Below are 22,499 nucleotides of genomic sequence, written 5' to 3'. Positions count from 1 at the left end.
TTAATATAAGGTTTTAAACGCTTAAGAATAATATTTTGGTTGATTTTTGTTAAGGTGTCAACGGACAAGTAACATTCGTGGTATCCACAACTTGCATTCCCATTTTTTTTCGTTTTTCAGTTGATTTGTATGTTCGGATGTTTTTAAAGTTTTTGTTGAAAAAATTGTACAGTTTCATGGTTGGGCGTATCAAACTGTCACTTCCATTTCGTTATAACAATTAACAAGTGTAAAAATATGATAAATTTATATGATCAAAAGAAGGTGAAACGTTTGTATTTTAATAAAACTAGGAGTTAATAAAATTATAATATAATGGATAATAAACTCTTTTTTTGTTTTTTTTTGTCAACAGGATACTTAACTTTTAAATAAGAGAAGAGTTTCATTTATTTTATAGCTGTGAAGTCACCAAAAAACCAAATGGATCACTAAAACCTAAACCGGATTAAAAGTCCACGGGTGAACCGACATAACCTAGTCGTATGGTTTTCCTTCCATACAATAAAAAGTCTAAAACCAAAACTACACAAGACTAAGAGACGTCAAAACCCAAATCGAAATTGTAACTAAACCGACACCAATGAACCAACTCGTTTTCCTCACGGCGTGGTTACTCTTGTGAGTTGAAGAGTGTAGGGACGAAGAAGGTGGAGAAGATTGCGGCGTAGGCTCAACCTCCATGACTTTAATGATCATTTTCTGACCTTTCTCACAGTGGCCCGCGACGCCGCTAATGAAATAAAACAAACCTGGTCGGTCTAATTTGAAAACCGTATCGTTGTGGTTTTACACACCACACCACACCAAAAACAAATGTCAAAATCTGCATTACGATGATGATCATTGATAAGTTATAAAAGAAGAAAGCATAATATAATCTTACGGATAGTGTCGCCAACTTTAAACCGGTTCTTGGAAGCCCATTGGTTAAACATATCACTCTGGTTACTAGATTGTGGTATGATCCAACCATTTTCTCCTCCAGCTTCAAATTCAGTGCATGACACAAGTGAAACCACGTAAAACAATCCTAAGATTGAAAGGAGAACAGTCTTTTGTGAACCCATTGAATTTTTCTTTTCTTTCTGACTGATAAGTTCTTGGAGAAAATGTTAATATCGAGGTTTGAGTTTAAGTAGTGTGAGAGAGAGAGTTGCAGCTAGGTTTGTTCGTTTCGTTTGGCCTGTCCACAACTTGAGGGATATCTACTAGATATTGTTTTGACTTATTGCTATTTGAAATTTGAATTAAATTTGAAAGAAATACGTCAACTACTTAAGAAAAAACTGTTTTTTTTTCCTGAGATTTGTTCGAATTAATTTCGTAAAGTTTAATTTGATGAACTTTTGTATTTTTTGGACTTTTGAAGCTAATTTAAAAATGTTTGGGTGATACTTAGACTAATTAAGAATATAGGGACTATTCATCGAAATAACTAAAATATTTTATAGTTTTTGGATTTGCTGAGTCAGAAGAGGACTAAAACGACACGAGATCCCATCGTTTTGGAGTTACTCCGTCGCCACCACCATCTAAACCCACTCGTTCGTTCACCTGAGCCGCGACGAAGAAGACGGAGGCGAATCTGTAAGGATTTAGGGTTTATAGGATTGTAGGAAGAGGAAGACAAGCAAGACGAAGCTGCGTTTTTTCTCGAAGATAAACAATGGCACAAGACTCGGAGAAGAGATTCCACCAAATCATGGACAAGCTCTTTACCCCATCGAAATCTCAGCCTCCTTCTTCCTCAACCAGGTCGGTTTCTTATTTCATGGATCGATTCATCTTCCCGTATCTTAGTTTCAGATTTCCAGAATCGTTTTTCGCTGATTGGAGTGTGGAGATTGCTTAACCTCAGAACTTGGTTGATTTTGTGATATTTTTTTGCATCAGAGCTTGTGAATTATGTGTTCATGTTATGATTCTGCATCAGCTTATGTATTCGTTTGGTCTCTGTAGTTCATCTGCAGAGCAACAGTCAAGAGGCAGGAAGCGTCCAAATCCTTCATCTGCGTTAGCATTGGTTGAGCCAAAGACGGGATTAGCTACCATTGATAGGTCTTCAGCTTTGAAAGTAGCTGCGGGTTCATCACCGTCTGGTCTTTGCAGGCCATGGGATAGAGGGGATCTTATGAGGAGGCTAGCTACTTTTAAGTCAATGACATGGTTCGCCAAGCCCCAGGTCTGCTTCTTGTGACCTTTTAAACGACATTTTTCTTCCATTAGCATTCAAGTCATTTCGATCTGGTGGTTGGTATGTTCTCGTTATGAAATTTTCAGCTGATTATATGTATTTGGTGTGTGGTGGTGGTAGGTTATTAGTGCTGTAAATTGCGCGAGGAGAGGGTGGGTGAATGATGACGCAGATTCTATAGCTTGTGAATCTTGTGGAGCTCATCTTTATTTTTCAGCCCCATCTTCTTGGTCAAAGCAACAAGGTATGGTTAACATGTTTTTTTTTTGTAAAATCATCTCTATGCAACGGATACTCTGATATAGTGGTTTTGTGGCGTGTCCTCACTGCAATTGGATATCTTCTATGTGATCTTTCAGTGGAGAAAGCGGCATCTGTCTTCAGCTTAAAGTTGGATAGTGGACACAAATTACTTTGTCCATGGATAGATAATTCATGCGAAGAAACGCTTTCTGAGTTTCCTTCAATGACACCGCAAGATTTAGTTGATAGACATGAAGAGCGGTCAGAAGCTTTACTTCGACTTTTGTCCCTGCCTATTATTTCACCATCAGCCATTGAGTACATGAGGAGCTCAGATCTGGAGGAATTTCTCAAACGACCTATATCACCTGCATCTGGCGACACTTCAGCCGAATGTTCTCAAAAAGAATCCCTTATCAATCATGTTGGAGCAAGTCCTGCTCAACTTTTCTACCAGGTTTGACCTTCACAAAAAATTCTGAATTATTCTAGTTAACGTAGAGCCCTTTGCAATGCTATTATTATTATTATTGTTTCAGCCTATTTCATTTCCATGTCCATGTTTTTCTTTTTTAGGTACCTATATGATTTTGGTACAATAGGTTGATCCTTCGTTTATTGTGCCTTTATCAATAGATTTTACTTTGGTTTGTCCAATTTCTTCTTCTTGATTCATTTAATGTTGTTCATATGATCACTTTATTGACTATGGATGACATCTTTTCTGAGAGGCTTTTGGTATTTTGTATCATCTGATAGTAATACTGATGCATTGATATTTGCAGGCACAAAAACTTATCAGTTTATCTGGCTGGGAACCGCGGGCACTTCCTTATATTGTGGACTGCAAAGATAAATCGAGTGAGACTGCTAGGGGTACAGATACTATTGATTTACTGCCAGAAACTGCTACCCGCGAGCTTCTAAGAATCTCTAATTCAACCTTGATTCCAAATGGAGATTCAGGGAATAATGACAATCCAACTCTTCCTGACACATTAAACTCTGATCCCAGTTCTGTTGTACTGGACTGCAAGCTCTGTGGCGCCTGTGTTGGTCTATGGGTTTTCTCAACTGTTCCGAGACCACTAGAGTTGTGTAGAGTCACTGGTGATACCGAAATTAATACAGATGAACATCCCAGGGGTGGTACCCTTCAAAAACAACCTTCAAGCTTACAGTTTACCATAGCAGGAGGACCCCCAGCGACGAAGCAAAACTTCAAAGCAACAATATCGTTGCCTATTATCGGGAGGAACTTGAGGTCAAGACTTGCTTCTTACTCCAGAGATCATGATCATGGGGATGTCAGTTCAATTCAGGATCAACAGAGTAAAACTGCAGAGAACACCGGTGATGTTACACAAAATAGCCATAAAGTGGTGAATGATATAGGAGAGAAGGCTGATGGAGGAAGAAACTCAACTGATATAGAGAGTGATATTGCACTACAAAGCAACAACAAACAAATGATGGTAGTAAGATCAAATCTTCCTGAAAACAACAAACCAAAGGATGCAACTGCAGGTAATTTGCTAAGACTGAGTTTTTACAAGCAGTAATTGTTATCCAAACTAATGAGACTATGCTCATAGCTAATTGTTTGAAAGCTCCCATTAGGAGAAATTGTTCAGCTAAACTATGCTTATACACATCTTTCTGTGTGAAGATACAGGAACGTCACTGACGTCAAACAAACAGATGGAATTTGATCCAATCAAGCAACATAGACATTTCTGTCCTTGGATCTGGTCAACGGGTAGAAAAGGCGCTGGATGGCGACAAACTCTTTCTGCGTTACAACGCCATAAAGGAGCTTGTCAGACTCCACCATCACCATCACCATCACCATCACCATCTTCCCTCTTCAAGGTAACACATTCCTCTCAATTCTCTTACACATATTAGTTAATATGGAAGAAAGCTATTACAAATGAGAAGATATAACTCACCTGTAACTATTCTCATGTTTTCTCAACATGAGATCATATAACCCCCCTTTGTAGCAACAAATAGTAGGATCAATTAATATAACCCACAAACTAAGCACAAAGCTATTTAAACTATTGTTGGTTTGGTGCAACTTAGTTCCTTTTCCTTCTTACAATTCCATAACGCATGACTTTATTCTTGTTTTGATATATTTTCTGGCTTCGCTCTGACTCTGTAAATGGAATAAATTATCAACTCGTATAGAACTAGAACCATGTATATTCTTTGATTTATATTCTTATTTCATAAAAATCCAACTTCTAATGTCTTCGATGGTTCTTGATGTGATGCTGTCAGGTTGATGATCCATTAACATCTGTTCGGAACCTATTTAAATCGCCATCACCCAAGAAACGAAAACTGAACGGAGGATCTTCAAGCTGAGCCACAGACGATTTGTACCTGAGAAAAACTTGAGCTGTCTACACTGCATCCAGAAATTTGAAACTTGAAGAACTGTAACATTCATTGTGCTGAGTTATTTGTTGATTCCTCAAAAAATTAATATCTAAACAAAATCAACTTCAGTATTTGGGGAAGCAAAATCCATTTGAGAGAGAGAGAGGAGAGGTCTTGACCCTTTCGTCCTATAACTAACTTTCTTTCGAAGTCACACTTGGCTTGTGGCACTGGGAGGCCCGGTTCATTATAAATTTATTGGCCTGCGCACTTTCATTATTTAATCCATGTAATTTATAAAAGGCCTCGATTGGTTGGTGTCATTAAAAATTAGATTAATGTGCCTTATATTAGCTAACTCAGATTGATTACACACGTAACACAAATTACAACTTACACAATTCTTTTTTTTTGTTTTTTTGAATAATGTAAAATTTATTCAAAAAAATACGGTTTGCAATAGCGTTTTTCAAAAATTTTACATCAATGATTTATGTTTTAAAGAATACAAAGAAATTAAGAGACAAAAGTGTCATCGTGAAGCAAGCCAAATTAACATATAACAATCAAACTTGTCATCTCGTTAAAGCTGAATCGAGTAAACCATGTTCCGAACATCTTGATCAAGTCGTCGAACAAGGTGTCGAGATGGAAGAGGAGGTTCCCCATAGTGTCTTCCATTTCTCTCCCTCCACAGTGAATGAATGGAAAGCTGAAAGATCTATCTCAATAAGTGCTATATACATTAAACTACACTTTCAAACAATCTTACTATACACCAAACGATATTATAAAAACACCCTAAATTTTTTGTGCAAGAAGTATCTTTTGTATTTAAGCTATTGTAATCGTTACAATTATTTTCATTAATGAAAATTCACAGTTCTACAAAAAAAAAAAAAAAAACACCCTAAATGTTAGCCCAATTAACTTTAAAAACTTACATTATACAATTATTAAACATTATAATCCTAAATCAATTTTGAAATTTTAAATTTATAGAAAAAAATATTCAGTTCGTGCATTAGTTCCTAGTTAACGAAAATAATGAAAATTTTGAGGGGTTTAAGTTTCTAGCTAGAATCGAAACTAGTACGTATATAAACCATCTGCCCATCTCTTGATAAGTACAAGTATAAAATCCCTGTTAATTATTGCCGGTTCTTACTAAACCAATGTAAACCATCACAGTTTGTAGGACAAGGATGTGAGATTACGTGTATTAAAATCCTGTTCGTCCAGAAGAAAAAATCCGTGTATTAAAATCCTTTTCCTTTCTTTTTGGTATTATATTTTTGAAAATATTTGTTCCTTTATAAATCCAGAAGATAACTAAGATAGTATAGTTTTTACTTTTCCAACTAGAAACTTCAAGTGTGCGGATTTATCCTGAATTAGGATGAAAAAGAGAAGCACAAGTAAAAATCCCATAGATACAATACAACCAAACCATTTCCTCGCGTCATGTCCCACTATCTTCATATTATTTCCTTAAAATACTTTTTTAAACGAAAATAAAAATAAAGTGGCTACAATCTCCGGATTCGTGGCTCAAGTTTATGGATTATGTTAACACATTTGTGGTTCTTAAAGTTTTAGATTTTAATACCTTTTTCCATAAAACTTCGTTTAAAGCTTCTCTAGTCCAGACTCCAGACGTTATCAACACCCCGGAAGCAACCTGAGAATCATAGAAACCCCGTTTTAAGCGACATATAGCATGGTCGAACAATTAATAACCTAGAACTAGAAGTATGAAGCTATAAACTTATCTTGTTTGTCCTTGTTAGAATTCCATTCTGCTTTTGTTAAAATTTGAAACTTGAACAACATTCATATGTTCCGAGTTATTTGTTGGTTCCTCAAAAAAGTAATCTATGTTGTTACACATATGATCCGTTTGTACCGGAATCTATCAAATTCATAGACTTAATTAAGAGCATGGATATTTTATAGCACAACGTTCATCAACTATATCGGTATTTTCATACCACATACTTGGGGTATGTTGAATTCCTACCCCAACTTTAACAATGAATAAATCCATACATTAACTTAAATAAAATTCAAATTCACTACCCCAACTTGTAAAACTGTGTTGAATCATACACAAACCGTAACGGTGTTAAAAAACCGTTAACGGCTGCTTACGTGGAAGCCACATAAGAAACGACGTCGTTTTGAGAAAGAAAAGAAACAAATTCTTTCTTTCAAAACGACGACATTTAATGTTTCTTCTTCCTTTATGCTTCTTCTCAAAACGACCCCACCGTCTCCATATGCTCATCGGCGTTTCCTCATCGGTTTTTAACACTGTTACACTCAGTCGACAAAAGGACAAACTATTTAAAAGCCATGCTTAAGTTTCTAACTTTGTTGGTAGTAACGTTGTTTTTTTTATAAAAAAACACACTCTGTGTTGGTAACGTCCTCTAGTATTAGTTTTTTGGGTTGAAATATCTCATGAGAAAGTTAAATTAACAAATCTGGTGATGAATAGGTGGAAAAGATAAAAACCTTGAGAATTTTAAGTTTCTAATAATTACGTGTATCCGATAATATGCTACATCGACGACATAATTACTTACAAAATCAAGAAACTAAAGTACGCAAAAGAAAGAAATTTCATTACACTAGGTGATCAGGGTCGGTACAGAAGGCATTAACATTGCCCAAAAAAAAAATACTCCATCTCATAATGTTGAAGGATGTGATATATTGACGTTTATTGAATCATTTTCTCTTAACTTTTTGGCATTATATATTTCTTCTATGACTTGACATCTCCAAAAGATAAGAAGAATGAATAAGTTTTTGATTATTCCAACCTAGAAAGAGACTCTCTAAGTGTGCGGATGTTTCCTGAACCAGGGATTGGAAAAGACAAGCACAAGTCGATCCCATAGATACAACCAAACCATTTCCTCTCGTCATCGTCCCACACTCCCACTATCTTCTTTTTATTTCCTTAAATAATATAGTAACACTCTCTAAATCAAAAATAAAAATTCGTAATAGCATATATGCATGAATACTTTTGCTATTTATATAAAAGTAATTTATGTGGACCATCTCCGGATTCATGGCTCAAGTTTTACGGATTTGTGGTAACGTATTATTACCTTAAAAACACGAATAATTACGAGAATGGGCAGGTTGGGTTAGATTCGTATTCGTTACAGTTTTAGTGTAATAAAAAACATGTGGAAGTCATATGCTTCTGTCAGCTGCTGACACGGAATTTTTCGTGCGTTACCTTTTTTGAGTTTACTGAGTCTATTTACTTGACTTTGGATCGTAGCGCGCGTTGTTCATATTAGACTTTAAATAAAAAAAAAAACTATACAGTTTATTAGGTTTTGACCCCTTGGTTTTATTGAAATTCTTTTTATCCCACGATTTTTTTTTTGTTAATTCGTGTTACTCTCTTTCGTTTACTGACTGACACATTATATTAATTGGTGTTGAAAATTTGTGTCCTACCATTACCAAACATGTTAATTGCTCAACACAGCAGCTTAATTGTTATTAAGATTTTTTCTTCAGCTACCTTACCAAGTTATACCTATTAGGCTATTAATATATTAAAACAAATTTAATGTTTCAATTATAAATGATTTCGATTGTTTTCTTCTAGTTGTGATATACTAATGTATTGTGATACGTACATTAATAGACGCGGGTTTAAGCACCAACACATCCAATAAAAATTCATGTTTGCCTTTCTCAAATTGCATTTAATGTATCTATCTATCTACTAATTATAGTTTTGTAATAACACTAACATGAAAACCAATCTTTTCGAAAGAAAATGATAAAAAAAAATTTAAATAGAAATACATTTCCGTTTAAAAATTAGTTTATTTATTTATTTATTTATTTATTAATGTTTTTAACAAAGATTATTCTTATTCTTTTACATGATTAATTGTTGATCTTAAATTAAACAATACATTAATAATGGTTTAAAAAAAATATAAATATTTTTAGTATACATGAAAAAACCTTAAACAACAACTAATTTGAAGGGGATGAAGTATATAATTGAAAAGCCATAGAATGTTACTAATAATTGTCCATAAAGCAAAATTATTTATCATAACAATGATTTCTAAGATCAGCACAGTGATTGATGAAACCTATGGTCAATATGTAGATATGGTAAAAGACTAAAATGAAAATCTTGCCTAAAAGTGTAAAGATGCGATACATACATACACTCTATCCCAAATAATAAAAAAACACGGTCCATGATTTCATACCAATTTGACCCACTTTTATTTATTCTCCAACTACAAAAACAATTCCAACTTTTTTTATTATTTACACATTACACACATATTGAGACATAGAGAGAGAGAGAGTCACAAGAATTACGACACTAAACCAAACCCAATTCCTAGAAAGAAAAAATAGAGAGAGAGAGAGAATATTTAAAGTATATGGGAGATGTACGGAGGATCGTGGTGGTCGTAGAAGACAAAGAAGCGGCGAGGATGGCGTTACAATGGGCACTACACAACCTCCTCCGTCAAGGTGACGTCATAGTCCTCCTCCACGTCTTCTCCCCTCCTCCGTCGCGTAAAAAGAAATCCACGGCGGCGCGTAATCTCCGCCGCTGCGGATACCATCTCGCACTCTCTTTCCGCGAAATCTGCGACTCTTTCTTCAACGTGAGTGGGGAGAAAAATGAATCTTTGATCGGAGAGTTCACTCCAATTTTCTTGATGAATTATTTATTAGCTTTGTGTTTTTTTTTAACCTTGTGATCGTGATTTTACAGACGCATACGGAGATCATCGTGAGAGAAGGAGACGATGATGGCAAAATGATTGCTCAAGTTTTGAAAGAGATTGGTGCTTCTATGCTTCTCGTTGGTCTCCATCAGAACAGCTTTCTTTACAGGTAGGTACCTTTGTGATCGATTCAATAGTTCCGGGGTCACAATTTAAAGATTCTGAACCCCACAGTTTACGACTTAGTAATTTAGTCTCTATGTCTCTTTATATAAAATGCGTAGATGGGCAATGAGTGGGATTGACGTATCAAGACATTTTGATTGCAAAGTGATGGCTATAAAGCAACCTTCACCGGAACAGTTGACGCCGGCAAAGGTTAAGGGACACAAGACCTCACAGAGGACAGCTACATCAGACTCAGATAGTTTAACCAATTTTGACTTTTCCCAAATTGAAATCTCCGGATTACAGTAAGATTCCTAACCTCTTTCTTTGTTTCCAATTCTGTTTTTCACTAAAAAAAACTACCCTGTTTTGGTGAAACAGTTTCCCAAGATATTTTTGATTATAAACATTTTCATACTGACTCTGATAAATAATAAAAAGTGGAACTTTGAATGAATGAAACAGGGCTCCTGAGATTCCGACACCACCTAAAGTGCCGTACAGGTTATGTCCGAGTCCTCATGCGATACTATGGAGATCAAGGCCCCGGAGGAGATCCAAAGACCAATTCGGTCTCGTTTCATAGTTTAACTATATTTATTTGAGACGTAAAGTGAAAAAGCAAAACTTTACTCTCATTTTTTATCATTTTTTTTTTTTTGTGAAAGATACAAAAGTTTAATCGAATACAAAAAAAAAAGAAGTCATTCCAAATTTCCAATCACATTATTCTTAAACAATGAACAATTTTTCAAACCCTCGTCCAAAAGTTTGGTTCGAGTGATCTCAAGTAAAAATGGTAAACAATTTTCCAACAAAATGCAAAATTCATCATTAGAGATATAAAGAAGAATGATTATAATTTTGTGCTAAATACTCAGCTTTTCTCTCCTCCGTAAACTGCATCTGTATATGTTGTATGCTAATATTCTAAACACATTACCTTTTTATAGCAACAAGTTTTCTCTCCTGTATTCACGTACAATCACTGGTATGCTTGTCGGAGGAATCTAATTTACACACACACAGCGACAAATTGTATCAGACACTGTATTGAGACATAATAATAAACTTAGGACACAGTAATGTTTGTGATGCGTACCATTCCATAATCCGAAACGATCATAGATATATATTCTGAAGGTGTTGAATCGTACCTGGAACCAAAAAAAAAAGATTAAGAGAAACTAAGATGAAGGTTTGAGATGACTTTTCAAAACCACTTTAAAAAGCGCTTTACATTAGATTCAGGAACTGAAGGTTTTTGTTGTTGTCCATCATCTTCGATTGCTTTGCTTTGGTACTAAATGATGGTATGTTGGCTACGGCATCAGGGTCCCCTGTAAAATTTTCCGCACAGGCAAATCTCTATTCAAAATCTGATTTCGAGCAAATGACTAATCAACAAGAGGTACAAAGAAGAGCGAGTGAAACATTACCAAGTTCATTGGAGCAGATTGAATCAAGTAGGACTCTTTCATGAAACTTGTATGCTTCACAACACACAATTACAGGAACACTAAATGCGTTTGCAACCATTGCAACGCAAGCTGTACCAACTTTCGAGTAAAGAGTTCCATTCGAGAAGATTGATGAAGCCCCAAGAAAAACTCGTGTCGCTTCACGCATGATGTAGGAAATGGCATTTATATGAGTGTAGGTACAGTCGAGGCCACGGCTCACAAGTCTGCGGAGTAGCTTTTTCCCTTCAAGATTTGGGCGTGCGTCTACAATCACTACACGGAATTTTTTCCCAATCTCATGAGCGTATAAGAGAATCATCTCAACCACACAAGAGAATCCGTATGTGAGGAGAACCTCTCCATCTCTGATTTTTGATACGGCGTGTTGTACGATTACCTTGTCTGAAAGAATTATCTTTTCATCTATGAACCGTCCAATGTCCGAACACAGGGAAGCTTTTGCCTCTGGCTCTGACAGGTTTACAGGTAGTTTTCTGATTTGGTTCTTCAGGAACCTGATTGCGTTTCCCATGCTCATGGAAAGTGGACGACATTCTATCAAGAATGAAACATAACCGTTGATTTTGGTTGTCAAGTCCATGGTCAGATCTTTCATAGGAGGTGTAGTGTAATCTTTTATAGCTTCTTCAAATGCTTGGAGCATGGCAATGCATCTCGCATTGTCCCCAGATATATCTCAAGCCAAATGTTGCAAACCCACCTAAGATAAACAAAATACATGTGTATGTCATTTGAAGAAATAAACCACTAGGCTTTACTTCAAACTCTTATGGATTCCAGTTCAAAAGCTTAACATTCAAACATTTCACAGCCACACATCTAAACAAATAGCTATACCTTATAGACTGCGTGGTGTATGGTATCAAGTGTGAAAAAATTGGAGCTTAAATTGGGAAGCTGACTGCCACGTTCGTATTGAGGAAGATGGAGAAATAATTCAACTTTGTTCTTGGTCTCGGTCTGTTCAACCACAGCACGCCTCTTAGCTTTATCCACTCGGCTTTTATCATCATACTGCATTTGTGTCTGCGGGACATCCATCCTCTTCTCTTTTTCTACTGCTACAGCTGTCTTTTCAGAAACAGAGGATGAGATGGGAGGTCTTTCTTTCTTTGGTTGAGGCTTTTTAGCAGCCTTGCCAGGATTAGCCTCAACAGACTCATCTGCATGTCTTTTTCCTTCGCCTAAAGATTAGCAAAAGGGAAGCATTCAGATGATTTTACATGTCACTTTAATGTAAACGGAAAACAAAGCAAAAATATTGAACGAAACAAGAACCTTTTGCAGCAGCTTTTGCTGCCCGTTGTGCCTCTTGGATGGCACGCCTTTCTGCTTTAGTGGTTTTATCTTTCAGCGATTTTGGTTCCTTTTCCTTCTGGGGTTTGGTGGTCACAGATTCACTCTTTCCTGCATGATATTCTTTCTGTCAGTACGAAATGCAAACCTAGGAGGAAACATCTGTGCATGGCAATAATTGAACGACTCAAATCCATAGCATTTCATATGGTCACAGTTGATACTAAACACAAAATAGGTATTTAACTTCTGATTCTAAAGGCAAGTCTAGTTTGGAAGTGGAGCTTAAAGACCCTTCTGTGGCTGGGCGGTATCAACAACTTCAGAGAGGCCCGTGGCCTCTGATCGAGGAGGGTACTTCAGGAGTCTAATGATCATTCTCCGGCCGTGCAGAGACGGCAATTTTGTTATTGGAGAAGACTGAGGCCTGCAATCCAGTTCAAAAGCAGAGATAGATGGTGATCAATTCCCAGCCTCGATAATGATAACAGCAACCGTCAAGGAGGATTTTGTAAAAAGTGATATTCGGAAGAAAACTTGATGATGCATTTCTGCCAATGTTGAAGACTCGCCTAAAAACTGACTTTGACGATAATGACGTCTATTGTTGCGAAATGTCCGCTTGCAGAAGTGAGTTAACATGAAAAGTACGAAGGTTGCGGTAAATGAAACTAAGAAACATAATGCTATTTCAGAGAGATCTAAGGGTCAAAGATGACGTTATTGAGTGGGAAGCTCCAAGTCAATTTCATACTTCATACTTAAAACACCTCTGTAAGAGCAACTGTGATAGAGAGGTAACTTCCTCAGGTGCTTGAATTTTTGGGAGTTTGTTGAACCACCTCTGCATACGGCACCTGCTTCTACCTATGTTTCTAGCTGATTCATTTGTCTTCAAAGCACGACTTTGACTCTGTGACTCAAATTCAGAGTCCAGCTATCAATAACCGTGGCAGGAATTGCTCACCAGACTTTGCTTCCAAACAAGACTCAACATTAAATAGTCTCCACTCATCATCAAAGCCGGAGAATAGTCATCTCTGCCTTCTCAAGACAAAACCAGAACTATCGTCAACCTGGCCGGAGAATGGTCATCCAACCAAACCCTGAACCGGACTCGCACCAGTCATGCCAAAAGCAAAAAGGAAAATAAGTCGCGTTTCCAAACCTGACTCCCTAAACCTCTCCATGAGATCAAACGCATAGCCAAGTTACAGCTAATTTCCTGGCCTCTACCTAGTCCCTACGGCACTACAGGCTGCCTCATCGGATGTAACATCATAAAGGTCACTAAACTCAATACATAAACTATACAAAGAGCTACACGCAATTTATTCAATTAGACCCTTAAATCGATTTGTATACATACCAGAAACTTCGGCGATCTTCTTCTTCCCTTCAGAAGCCGACGCGGTCTCAATTATGGTTTCAGACTCCTGAGGAGCTCTAACTGCTAAAGTCAAATCGAATCCTCCATTAGGAAAACTCGCCGATAATTTCGTCGAATCGCTCCGTTGGAACCCAAACAGAGAAACCGAATCCTCAGAAAACTCTCCGTTACTCGACGGTGGTGATGTTCCCAGAAGCGAATCCGGAGCATTGTAACTACCGACGTGAAGACTCCGATCATGAGCTAAGTATCGGCGAAAGGCGGCAGGTCCAGGAACGGGTACAGGAGCAGCAGCGTGAGAGGTTAAATTGTCAGAATGGTGACGCGACGGTGGAATTAATACCGGAGAGATTAGGTTTCCGGAGGGTGAATCGGAGAGAGGAGACGAAGACGTCGTTGCCTCAACCGGACCGGATTGGCTTCGATTCGGTCGTTGTGATGACTCCGGAGGCGGCTCGGTTGGTGTGAAGAAACCTACTCGACGGACTTTAGGAACAGCAAGAGCTCCGCGACGAGTATCCATGGAGAGACTGTTACTCAAAGTTTGGAAGACGACGATGATGAAGATGATGATGAATCTTTTTAGGGTTTAATTAGGAGAAGCGATATACAAAAGGGCTGAACAAAACGGTGGTCGATTGATAAACCAAAATTAAGATTAAAATTATTTATTTTTGCAATTTGAAATTAAATTATTGTAGATTGTTTGACCATGAAAGAATTAAATTAATTTGAAAGAAAAAGAAATTAAATTAGACTTTTATAACGTGTCAACACGTAATTAACCAAAAACGTTATGGAGATAATTCTATTGATTTATTTTCTTGAGGTAGTAAATGTCAAATCTTTTGCAATTTTGTTAAAAATCTAGATTTTCACTATTTACACAAATATATATGTTGTCTTTGTTTGTTAATTTGTGGCTGTTATCTTTGTTTGTTAATTTGTGGTTGTTTTATAAAATTTAGTATCTATAGTTTTAAGAAATTTTAGAAATCAATTATAAGGTACATGAAACTGTTTCTAGAAAATTAACACTATACAGGGTTGGTAAGATCAGATTGAAATCAAATTGTAAATTTAAAAATGAGCAAAATTGTCCAGTATAGCATATACCTTCAATTAGGAAAAAAAAAAAATCTAATTAGTATGAGAAGCAAATGAGAGTTAATGTAGATGATAGTAATGAATTTATGAAAAAAAATATTAATGAGGATGAATAATTTATAAACGACTAGGTCCAAGGGAAAACGGCCAAAATCTACCCTAACTATTTCTGAAACGCTTTTTTATACTTAAACTATAAACCCCAGCAAATAACAACTCCAACCCAATTTAAATTCAAATTCCCTATCCAAACTGTTTAGAATGTTGTAAATTTCAGCATCTGTTTTAACGGGGTTAAATGGTGGATTAACGGTACTGACTCAGATGACGATGTGACATTACGATTCAGTAAAACGACGTCGTTTGCAATTGGGGATTAAAACTAAATTCGAATCGAATTGGGGAGAAATTGATTAGGGGTTTTTGTTCTTCTTCTTCGCGAAGAGTGAGTGTCGAGAAACTGAGAATTGTGGGTTGTAATCGAAGGGAGCGATGTTCACAACAACTTGTCAGAATCATTCAACCCACAATTCTCGGTTTCTTGACACTCACTCTTCGCGAAGAAGAACAACAAAAAACCCTAAATTCGATTTATTCCCAATTCGATTCGATTTTAATTTTAATCCCAGTTGCAAACAACGTCGTTTTGTTTTTGCCACAAAATGACGTTGTTTTACCGACTCGTAATGCCACGTCGTCATCTGAGTCAGCACCGTTAATCCACCATTTAACCCCGTTAAAACAGATGCTGAAATTTACAACATTCTAAATAGTTTGGACAGGGAATTTGAATTTAAATTGGGTTGGGGTTGTTATTTGCCGGAGGTTATAGTTCAGGTATAAAAAAGCGTTTCAGAAATAGTTAGGGTGGATTTTGGCCGTTTTCCCGTTAATGGTTTCTTAGATAAAGAAACGAGTCCAGGAGGAGCAGCCTGGGTACTAAGAAATGAGAAAGGGGAAACTCTTATGCATAGTCGAAGATCCTTTGCTTCAGTTTTCAGCAAGATGGATGCTAGTCTTCTATGTTGGTTATGGGCATGTGAAAGTATGAAAAGCCTCAACTTTGATAAGGTAGTCTTTGCTTCCGAGGATTCAACTCTCATGGGAGCTGTTCAAAAACCTCCAGTGTGGCCATCTTTCAAGTTTCAGTCACGCTCTGTAGTAAATGCCCTGGGAAGTTTTTTGCAGTGGAAATTGTTGTTAGAAGAAAGAAGCTCTAATCTTGTCGCTCACCTAATCGCTAAGAGTGTTACAAGAGAGGATCGCCGTCAATCATATGTAGCAATCGGGTATCCCTTTTGGCTTTATAACCTTTTTGTCTCTGATAGTGCTTCTATTCGTTTATAGAGCTTTTCAAGGTGGCTATTTTGATTATCCTTACTTCTATTTTGTCTTGCTGGTTAGTGAGTACAATTGTAAAGTTAAAAACGTTTAACATACTTTCTAATATATATCATTCAGAGAAAAAAAAAAGATGGTTTCTTAGATATTCCATAAGAGTAAACCTTCCAAATTTAAATGTCTTTTTAGGTAAGAAAATGAAGCAGCCAACAGATTAGTAGGTTTAAGTGTATTTGTTTTCCAAAATAATTTGGTGACTTTAGGTGATATAAAATGAAGAGTATTTATAGTGTTTAAGTAAGATGGTAGAGTTTTTTTCTACCGTATATTAATTTTGAAATAGTTTTTAATCATTTTCTTTGAAACAATAGTGTTATTGTCGAATTTATAAATGATTTTACCTTATTTGTAAGATGCTTATGCTGATTTCTTTTTGGCATAATTTATAAATTGGTTCCTTAAATATTCCATAAGCGTAGACCTTCAAAATTTGAATGCTTCCTTAGGTAAAAAAATGAAGCAGCCATTACAGTAGGTTAAAGTGTAATTATTTTGGAATAAGCGTGGTAGAATTTGCTGATTTTAGGTGATGTAAACAAAAAGTATTTATAGTGTTTAAGTAAGATGGTAGGGGTTTTTCTACTGTACACACATTCTTTCATTTAAGATTAGTAAAATTCTTGATGAGCAAGTTTAGAAAATAGTTTTAACATAAAATTCTTTGGAAATGAGAAGATCTTTGATTTTCCAATACTCCAATTATAATTAGAAAACTTAAACATATTTACATCATGTACTCTATAAATCGCAAGTCTCTTACCCAACAAAAACATGCCATATAGGATTTGTCCATGATTAAAAAATAACTAATAAAAAAATAAACTCAACTTTGTTTCTAATTTTAATATTAAAAAAAATATTATACAACAAAAGAAAAATAGATCCCTTAATATTACATTTCTTAAACGGTTTCACAATCCTCAACAAAAATCCAATTCATGTTAGACTCAATCCATCTTTTGTTCTCTTGCTTTCTCCACATTTCCATTATTATTGTTTTCTAATATTTCTCATATATTTTTTTCCACAATATTTTAATCGATTCAAGTTTTTTGACTTCTCTATATTTTAGATTTATTGATCTTTATTTCAGATTCATTGTCTTCTTTTGTTGTTGTGTTTTTTTTCAAATTTTCAAAGAGTATGATTAACTATGATAGTTGGATTTATACAAAGCAATTAGAGAGACTCAACAATATTTTCAAAATTTGGTTAGGACATTAGTAATCACAATATAGTAGGTGTAGATGGTTGGTATTTGATAGAGGAAAGAAGGATAGAGGACTAGATGTTATGACTATAGTGTTATCCGAATTAGAGGTGGTGTTTCTTTTCTGGACCTTGAAGGAAACACCACCTCTTTAATTCAGATAACACTATAGTCATAACATCAAGTCCTTTATCCTTCTTTCCTCTATCAAATACCAACCATCTACACCTACTACTCACTTGAGGACAAGTTGGTTCTTCAGGACCGGAGTATTGATAGGTTACGACCCCCTGTGGCTTGTATAAAGAGAAAGTTAAGGAAAGCTAGAGTTGGGAAGAGACTTAGTTTGAAACAAAGTCTTTACTTATCAAGACAATGTGATGTCGTTTTATATGTATCGTTTATGTGGAGTCTGTATTTAAGAAGGAACCTTGGTTTAGGATTGGGGTATCAAATGAATAATTAACAAAACAATTCTTAATCTCTTTCTTCTTCTTCTCTCTGCCTCTAATCTCTTCTCTTATCTCCTCTCCGCCATTAACGGCGCAATACCTCTCTCCCTCGTTATTTCTGGTTACCTTTCTATTCCGATAATCTCCAAAGCTTATCATTGGTGCTTTCATTGACTCCCGATCGTATCGAATTTGGAAAATGTTAATGTTTAGTCAAGAAGATTTCAATCCGCTGCTTGAGATACATGAACGACTGGAGTTGGCGCTCTCTAACACCCGTGAGATAAAGAAGATTCTAAAACAAGAACGAGAAGCAGCTGAGCTTCAACAAATCCAAACCAGGACATCTAAATGTACACCGATGGAGCTTCCAGAGTCGTGTGTGGAACAGAAGGAGTGCAACAATTGCAGCGTCTGGGTTTCAGAGATGAAGAAACCTAATGATTCTGAGGTTGAAGAATCTCAACAAAACTTGAAAATTCTTGTGTGTGATTTGGTCGAACAGGTGGTGGATGTTCAAATTCAGAAGGCCATTCCAACAACACAACCCACACAAAACCTTGATATGCAGAAGACTTCAGGAGCAAAATATGGTAAACAAAAGCTGGTGGAAAACTCAACAATTCCTCTTGGGAATTTCGTAGAACAAGTTGTGTGCGTCTCCACCCAGAAAGTTTCTTATGATTTTGGGATTTCAAAACCTCCTTGCTCAAGACAGTCAATGTTTCTTAAAAATATTTTGGTGAAGAAATGTTTCCACAGAGCCCGATTTAAAAGAGGAAGGCAATGTGACTCTCTTGCTCTACCATTACGGGAAAGTCAACACGCAAAAGTTAAGAGATCTTCCATGGAGCATTGCTATCATTTGGTCGAGATAAGAAGATCACAGAAGAAGGATTTAGCTATAATTACAAGTCTAGGATCTGTTGTAAACAAGGGTATCTACAGTGTTACTAAAATTTTGGTGGGAGCTTGTGAGGTGAAGGAACAAAAGACAACTCTCTCTTGGATTAGGAGTGTATGAGAGCCTGGAGAATGGTTAGATGAACAAGCTCAATGGAACTTGTTGTTGAGATTTTATAGTAGCAATTGGGTGATGATGATGATGCAAAGGTTCCATGTTACAGATTTTAAGAGAATCAATGTTATGTCCAAGGAGTTTCTAGTGTCAATCCAGAAGATACAGAAAAGTCATTACATGTTCGTAAATGGACCCAAGGAGAAGACACAAAAGATCGATAGGGAGTGTAATTGGGTAATTTTGGAAGATTTAGCATCACTGCTACAAAATGTTCAGCGCTTGTCACTTCATCTTGAGGACAAGATGGATTTTTTAGGGGCCAGTAGTAGTAGGTGTAGATGGTTGGTATTTGATAGAGAAAAGAAGGATAGAGGACTAGATGTTATGACTATAGTGTTATCCAAATTAAAGAGGTGGTGTTTCCTTCAAGGTCCAGAAAAGAAACTTCATCGTTTAGCAGATAAACACACTTTTCCACTAATAGAGTTCATCATTGGACATTTGATTTTGCAGAAGACAAGACTTATGGAATTAGAAAGAATAAGGTGTATAATGGTGGTGATGTCTACAGGGCAAATCCGTGATCAGCAGGCTACAAGATGGGTACTTGGTATTCAAGACATAATTATAAGATGTTTTGAAATGGGAGTGTTAAAGTATGACAGGGAAGAAAAAGATGTGTAGGCTGATCCCATTATGTACAAGTTGAGGCCACCAAAGCTACCACCAAGTGAAGAAGTTTCATGGTTTAGGTGTCTAACTGGGTTGCCTGAAATTTCTGTCTGCAAAACGGGTTCGAGGTTTTGGATAAAAACTGAATTGCTAATGTAGGGTGAATGTAGTGAGAAACAGAAACGATCAAGTTCTTATACGAAGAAGAGACAAAGGCTTATTGATCAATACAAAGAAGTCTGGCTAATGTCAGATGGATCTCCCTTCATTCCAAAGTTACTAGATGACAAAAGAAAAAGTGTCTACATGCCAAAGCATGTGCTTGAGCGTCACCTTAGTATTAAAGATGTTGGGTATCCAGTGAAGTTTGACAAGCTCACCTCAAATCATTTTGAGAACCTTTTGGTTAAAAACTTTGCTTTTGGAGTGTCTCATTCACCAAGGCCACTAGAGATGATTATCTGCTTAGTAGGGTCAATGTTGTGGACTCCAACCGAAGTGAGGTCTCAGGATGGATATAGTGAGAACAACAAGGTGGAACAGATGCTGAGAGAATTGAACCAGACTGAAATTTATCTTATTTTGTTGCAATGGTTTGGAAATTTGTTGAGCATGTATGGGATAAGTAGGAGCAAGGCATCAACCTTGAGAGGGGAGGACATGAAGTGTGGACTCTGCAGATTAATGATGGGCCTGCAACTTGAGGACAAGTTGGTTCTTCAGGACCAGAGTATTGATAGGTTACGACCCCCTGTGGCTTGTATGAAGAGAAAGCTGATGACTAAGGTAAGGAAATCTAGAGTTGGGAAGAGACTTAGTTTGAAACAGAGTCTTTACTTATCAAGACAATGTGATGTCGTTTTATATGTATCGTTTATGTGGAGTCTGTATTTAAAAAGGAACCTTGGTTTAGGGTTGGGGTATCAAATGAATAATTAACAAAATAATTCTTAATCTCTTTCTTCTTCTTCACTCTGCCTCTAATCTCTTCTCTTATCTCCTCTCCACCATTAACGGCGCAATACCTCTCTCCCTCATTATTTCTGGTTACCTTTCTATTCCGATAAGCTCCAAAGCTTATCACAATACTAGTTATTTATAAAATGCATATTAATTTTCAAATAGATTTTTTAATCGTTTCCTTTGAAACCATATTGTTATTGTCGAATCTTATAACTGATTTTACCTTATTTGTAGGACATTATTATATATAGTTGTGTTAAATCGATTTTTGATATTTTATTTATTGTTTTTTGTGCAATTTTTAAGTGATGAACTTTGTAAATAACTTTTTAAGAAGTATAACTTAAAAGGTAGAACACCAACCAAATGTACTTCAAAAGTATTAATATAGATAAATGTTTTGCTTCTAAATTAGGCTTACTTTAATATAAATATTTTAAAACATATTTTTGTATTTTGTAAATATATATTTTTATTTAAGTTTAATGTTAAAAATATAGATCTTGGCGATTACTTTTAAGGTTTAGAATCAGACGGGTTTTTTTGTACGGTCTTATATATAGAAAATTAGGCGGTTTTAGATGGTTTTATGCATATGTTAATCAGTTTTCAATGAAATTTTAATATTTACTTAATTAATATATGTTTAAAAAAATAAATTTACAGAAAATTAAAAGTATAAGTTTTATTTCATAAATATATAGTTATCAAAGTTAACATATGTTATTTGATGTAACTTAATTGATTTAATAGTTCTGTTATGATTGATAAAAAAAATGAAAATCATAGTTTATTTGTAGTTAAATTATTTTGGATTTATTTTAATTAAACTTAAAATTTTAAAATTTTCAAATAAATATATATGTTAATTATAACCTTTAGGATGTTTTTCTATAGTTATAGGTACTATGTGATGAAAAGAATATGCTAGAGATCCGGTGCAAAATTCCAAGATAATAGTAACGTCTATATTTGAATTGCCAAAAGCCAAATTTTTAGATTGATATTAATAAGATTGCATTGTCGATGTTATGATAAATTTCAGAATTATCATTAAATAATTTAAGTAGTGATAAATTTTGAATAAGGTATTTAACAATTTCTAAAACTCATGGTTCATAGCTCTCTTGGATTTACAATCGATGAATTCTACTTCTTCCCTTATGGCATTGGGGAATGCCCTCTTTTGTAATATTTTTAACTTTGGAACTCTACCTCTTTGTACTTGTATTTGTGTTCTTGAATGAATGAAAACAAAGGGTTTGACAAAAAAAAAGGTAATTAACAATTTCTAAAACATTATTCAAGATTTTTAGGATGTTAATGATTTAAATACTTTAGGAAACAAACTATTTTTTGTTATATACATAATATTTTTTAGACTGTTTTGATTTAGTGGTTTTGTGGGATTTGAAATTAAAATTCAAAATTTTGTTTAATTGTGGAGTAGTTATGGGCAAGTCCAAATAACTAGGGTCTTACATTTGATTCTCCTTTCTTTACAGAATAATTGGGGTTCCAAATAATTGAATATTTATTTTATAGAATAAAGGGATGGTCAATCAATAATTAATGTACACATAGCCTTATTCTTTAACACAATATATATAACTGTTTAGTTATGCGTTTAATACCTTTCATCTGATACAGTTAGTCATGATCTGAATACGCATACATCGGGCAATACCCAAGATCCGCGCGTTTTAAAGCCTTAATTTACTTCATTACCCTTTTATTGTTCTTCCGATTTTTTTATGAAGAGGGCATT

At 35.5% G+C, this 22,499-nt stretch overlaps 3 protein-coding genes and 1 pseudogene across 7 annotated transcripts; 2 read left to right on the top strand and 2 right to left on the bottom strand.

Annotated features, from left to right (window-relative positions):
* Positions 1–316: 316 nt before the first annotated feature.
* Positions 317–1,085, bottom strand: LOC104742420 (early nodulin-like protein 6 pseudogene; annotated as a pseudogene).
* Positions 1,086–1,476: 391 nt separating this feature from the next.
* On the top strand, positions 1,477–5,161 carry LOC104742419 (uncharacterized). Of its 2 annotated transcripts, none has more exons than XM_010463421.3 (7): positions 1,477–1,758; positions 1,963–2,185; positions 2,318–2,441; positions 2,557–2,897; positions 3,226–3,967; positions 4,110–4,312; positions 4,730–5,161. In XM_010463421.3, exons 1-7 carry the CDS (start codon positions 1,670–1,672, stop codon positions 4,814–4,816), a joined length of 1,809 nt encoding a protein of 602 aa, XP_010461723.1. In that variant the 5' UTR covers positions 1,477–1,669; the 3' UTR covers positions 4,817–5,161. The 2 variants fall into 2 exon arrangements, with proteins under 2 accessions (XP_010461723.1, XP_010461724.1); XM_010463422.3 differs by having other exon boundaries at positions 1,478–1,758; positions 4,116–4,312.
* Positions 5,162–9,049: 3,888 nt separating this feature from the next.
* LOC104742416 (uncharacterized) lies at positions 9,050–10,456 on the top strand. The gene is made up of 4 exons (XM_010463419.3): positions 9,050–9,504; positions 9,615–9,736; positions 9,852–10,040; positions 10,201–10,456. Exons 1-4 carry the CDS (start codon positions 9,274–9,276, stop codon positions 10,319–10,321), a joined length of 663 nt encoding a protein of 220 aa, XP_010461721.2. The 5' UTR covers positions 9,050–9,273; the 3' UTR covers positions 10,322–10,456.
* Positions 10,423–14,540, bottom strand: LOC104742418 (translation initiation factor eIF2B subunit delta). Of its 4 annotated transcripts, XM_010463420.3 has the most exons (5): positions 12,057–12,196; positions 11,175–11,919; positions 10,976–11,075; positions 10,838–10,892; positions 10,423–10,745 (listed from the first exon to the last, which is right to left on the bottom strand). In XM_010463420.3, exons 2-5 carry the CDS (start codon positions 11,860–11,862, stop codon positions 10,683–10,685), a joined length of 906 nt encoding a protein of 301 aa, XP_010461722.2. In that variant the 5' UTR covers positions 11,863–11,919; positions 12,057–12,196; the 3' UTR covers positions 10,423–10,682. The 4 variants fall into 4 exon arrangements, with proteins under 4 accessions (XP_010461722.2, XP_087341630.1, XP_087341632.1 ...); XM_087485504.1 differs by lacking the exons at positions 10,423–10,745; positions 10,838–10,892; positions 10,976–11,075 and adding exons at positions 12,498–12,626; positions 13,885–14,536 and having other exon boundaries at positions 11,114–11,919; positions 12,057–12,403; XM_087485506.1 differs by lacking the exons at positions 10,423–10,745; positions 10,838–10,892; positions 10,976–11,075; positions 11,175–11,919; positions 12,057–12,196 and adding exons at positions 12,694–12,942; positions 13,885–14,540.
* Positions 14,541–22,499: the final 7,959 nt, after the last annotated feature.

Source organism: Camelina sativa, chromosome 14 (assembly GCF_030686135.1).
Source record: "Camelina sativa cultivar CO46 ecotype springtype chromosome 14, ASM3068613v1".
Classification (NCBI taxonomy): Eukaryota; Viridiplantae; Streptophyta; class Magnoliopsida; order Brassicales; family Brassicaceae; genus Camelina; species Camelina sativa.
The sequence above is the reverse complement of the archived record's forward strand: the minus strand, read 5'-3'. Positions and strand labels throughout refer to the sequence as shown.

What these genes read in the sequence shown, in the direction of transcription:
- LOC104742419 (XM_010463421.3), top strand. Translation starts at nt 1,670, where the DNA reads ATGGCACAAGACTCGGAGAAGAGATTCCACCAAATCATGGACAAGCTC. An exon ending in CATGGTTCGCCAAGCCCCAG is followed by an intron (nt 2,186 to 2,317) that starts GTCTGCTTCTTG and finishes TGGTGGTGGTAG; the next exon opens with GTTATTAGTGCTGTAAATTG. An exon ending in TTCTTGGTCAAAGCAACAAG is followed by an intron (nt 2,442 to 2,556) that starts GTATGGTTAACA and finishes GTGATCTTTCAG; the next exon opens with TGGAGAAAGCGGCATCTGTC.
- LOC104742416 (XM_010463419.3), top strand. Translation starts at nt 9,274, where the DNA reads ATGGGAGATGTACGGAGGATCGTGGTGGTCGTAGAAGACAAAGAAGCG. An exon ending in TCTGCGACTCTTTCTTCAAC is followed by an intron (nt 9,505 to 9,614) that starts GTGAGTGGGGAG and finishes GTGATTTTACAG; the next exon opens with ACGCATACGGAGATCATCGT. An exon ending in ATTGAAATCTCCGGATTACA is followed by an intron (nt 10,041 to 10,200) that starts GTAAGATTCCTA and finishes TGAATGAAACAG; the next exon opens with GGCTCCTGAGATTCCGACAC.
- LOC104742418 (XM_087485504.1), bottom strand. Translation starts at nt 14,428, where the DNA reads ATGGATACTCGTCGCGGAGCTCTTGCTGTTCCTAAAGTCCGTCGAGTA. An exon ending in GAAGATCGCCGAAGTTTCTG is followed by an intron (nt 12,627 to 13,884) that starts GTATGTATACAA and finishes AATATCATGCAG; the next exon opens with GAAAGAGTGAATCTGTGACC. An exon ending in AGCAAAAGCTGCTGCAAAAG is followed by an intron (nt 12,404 to 12,497) that starts GTTCTTGTTTCG and finishes GCTAATCTTTAG; the next exon opens with GCGAAGGAAAAAGACATGCA.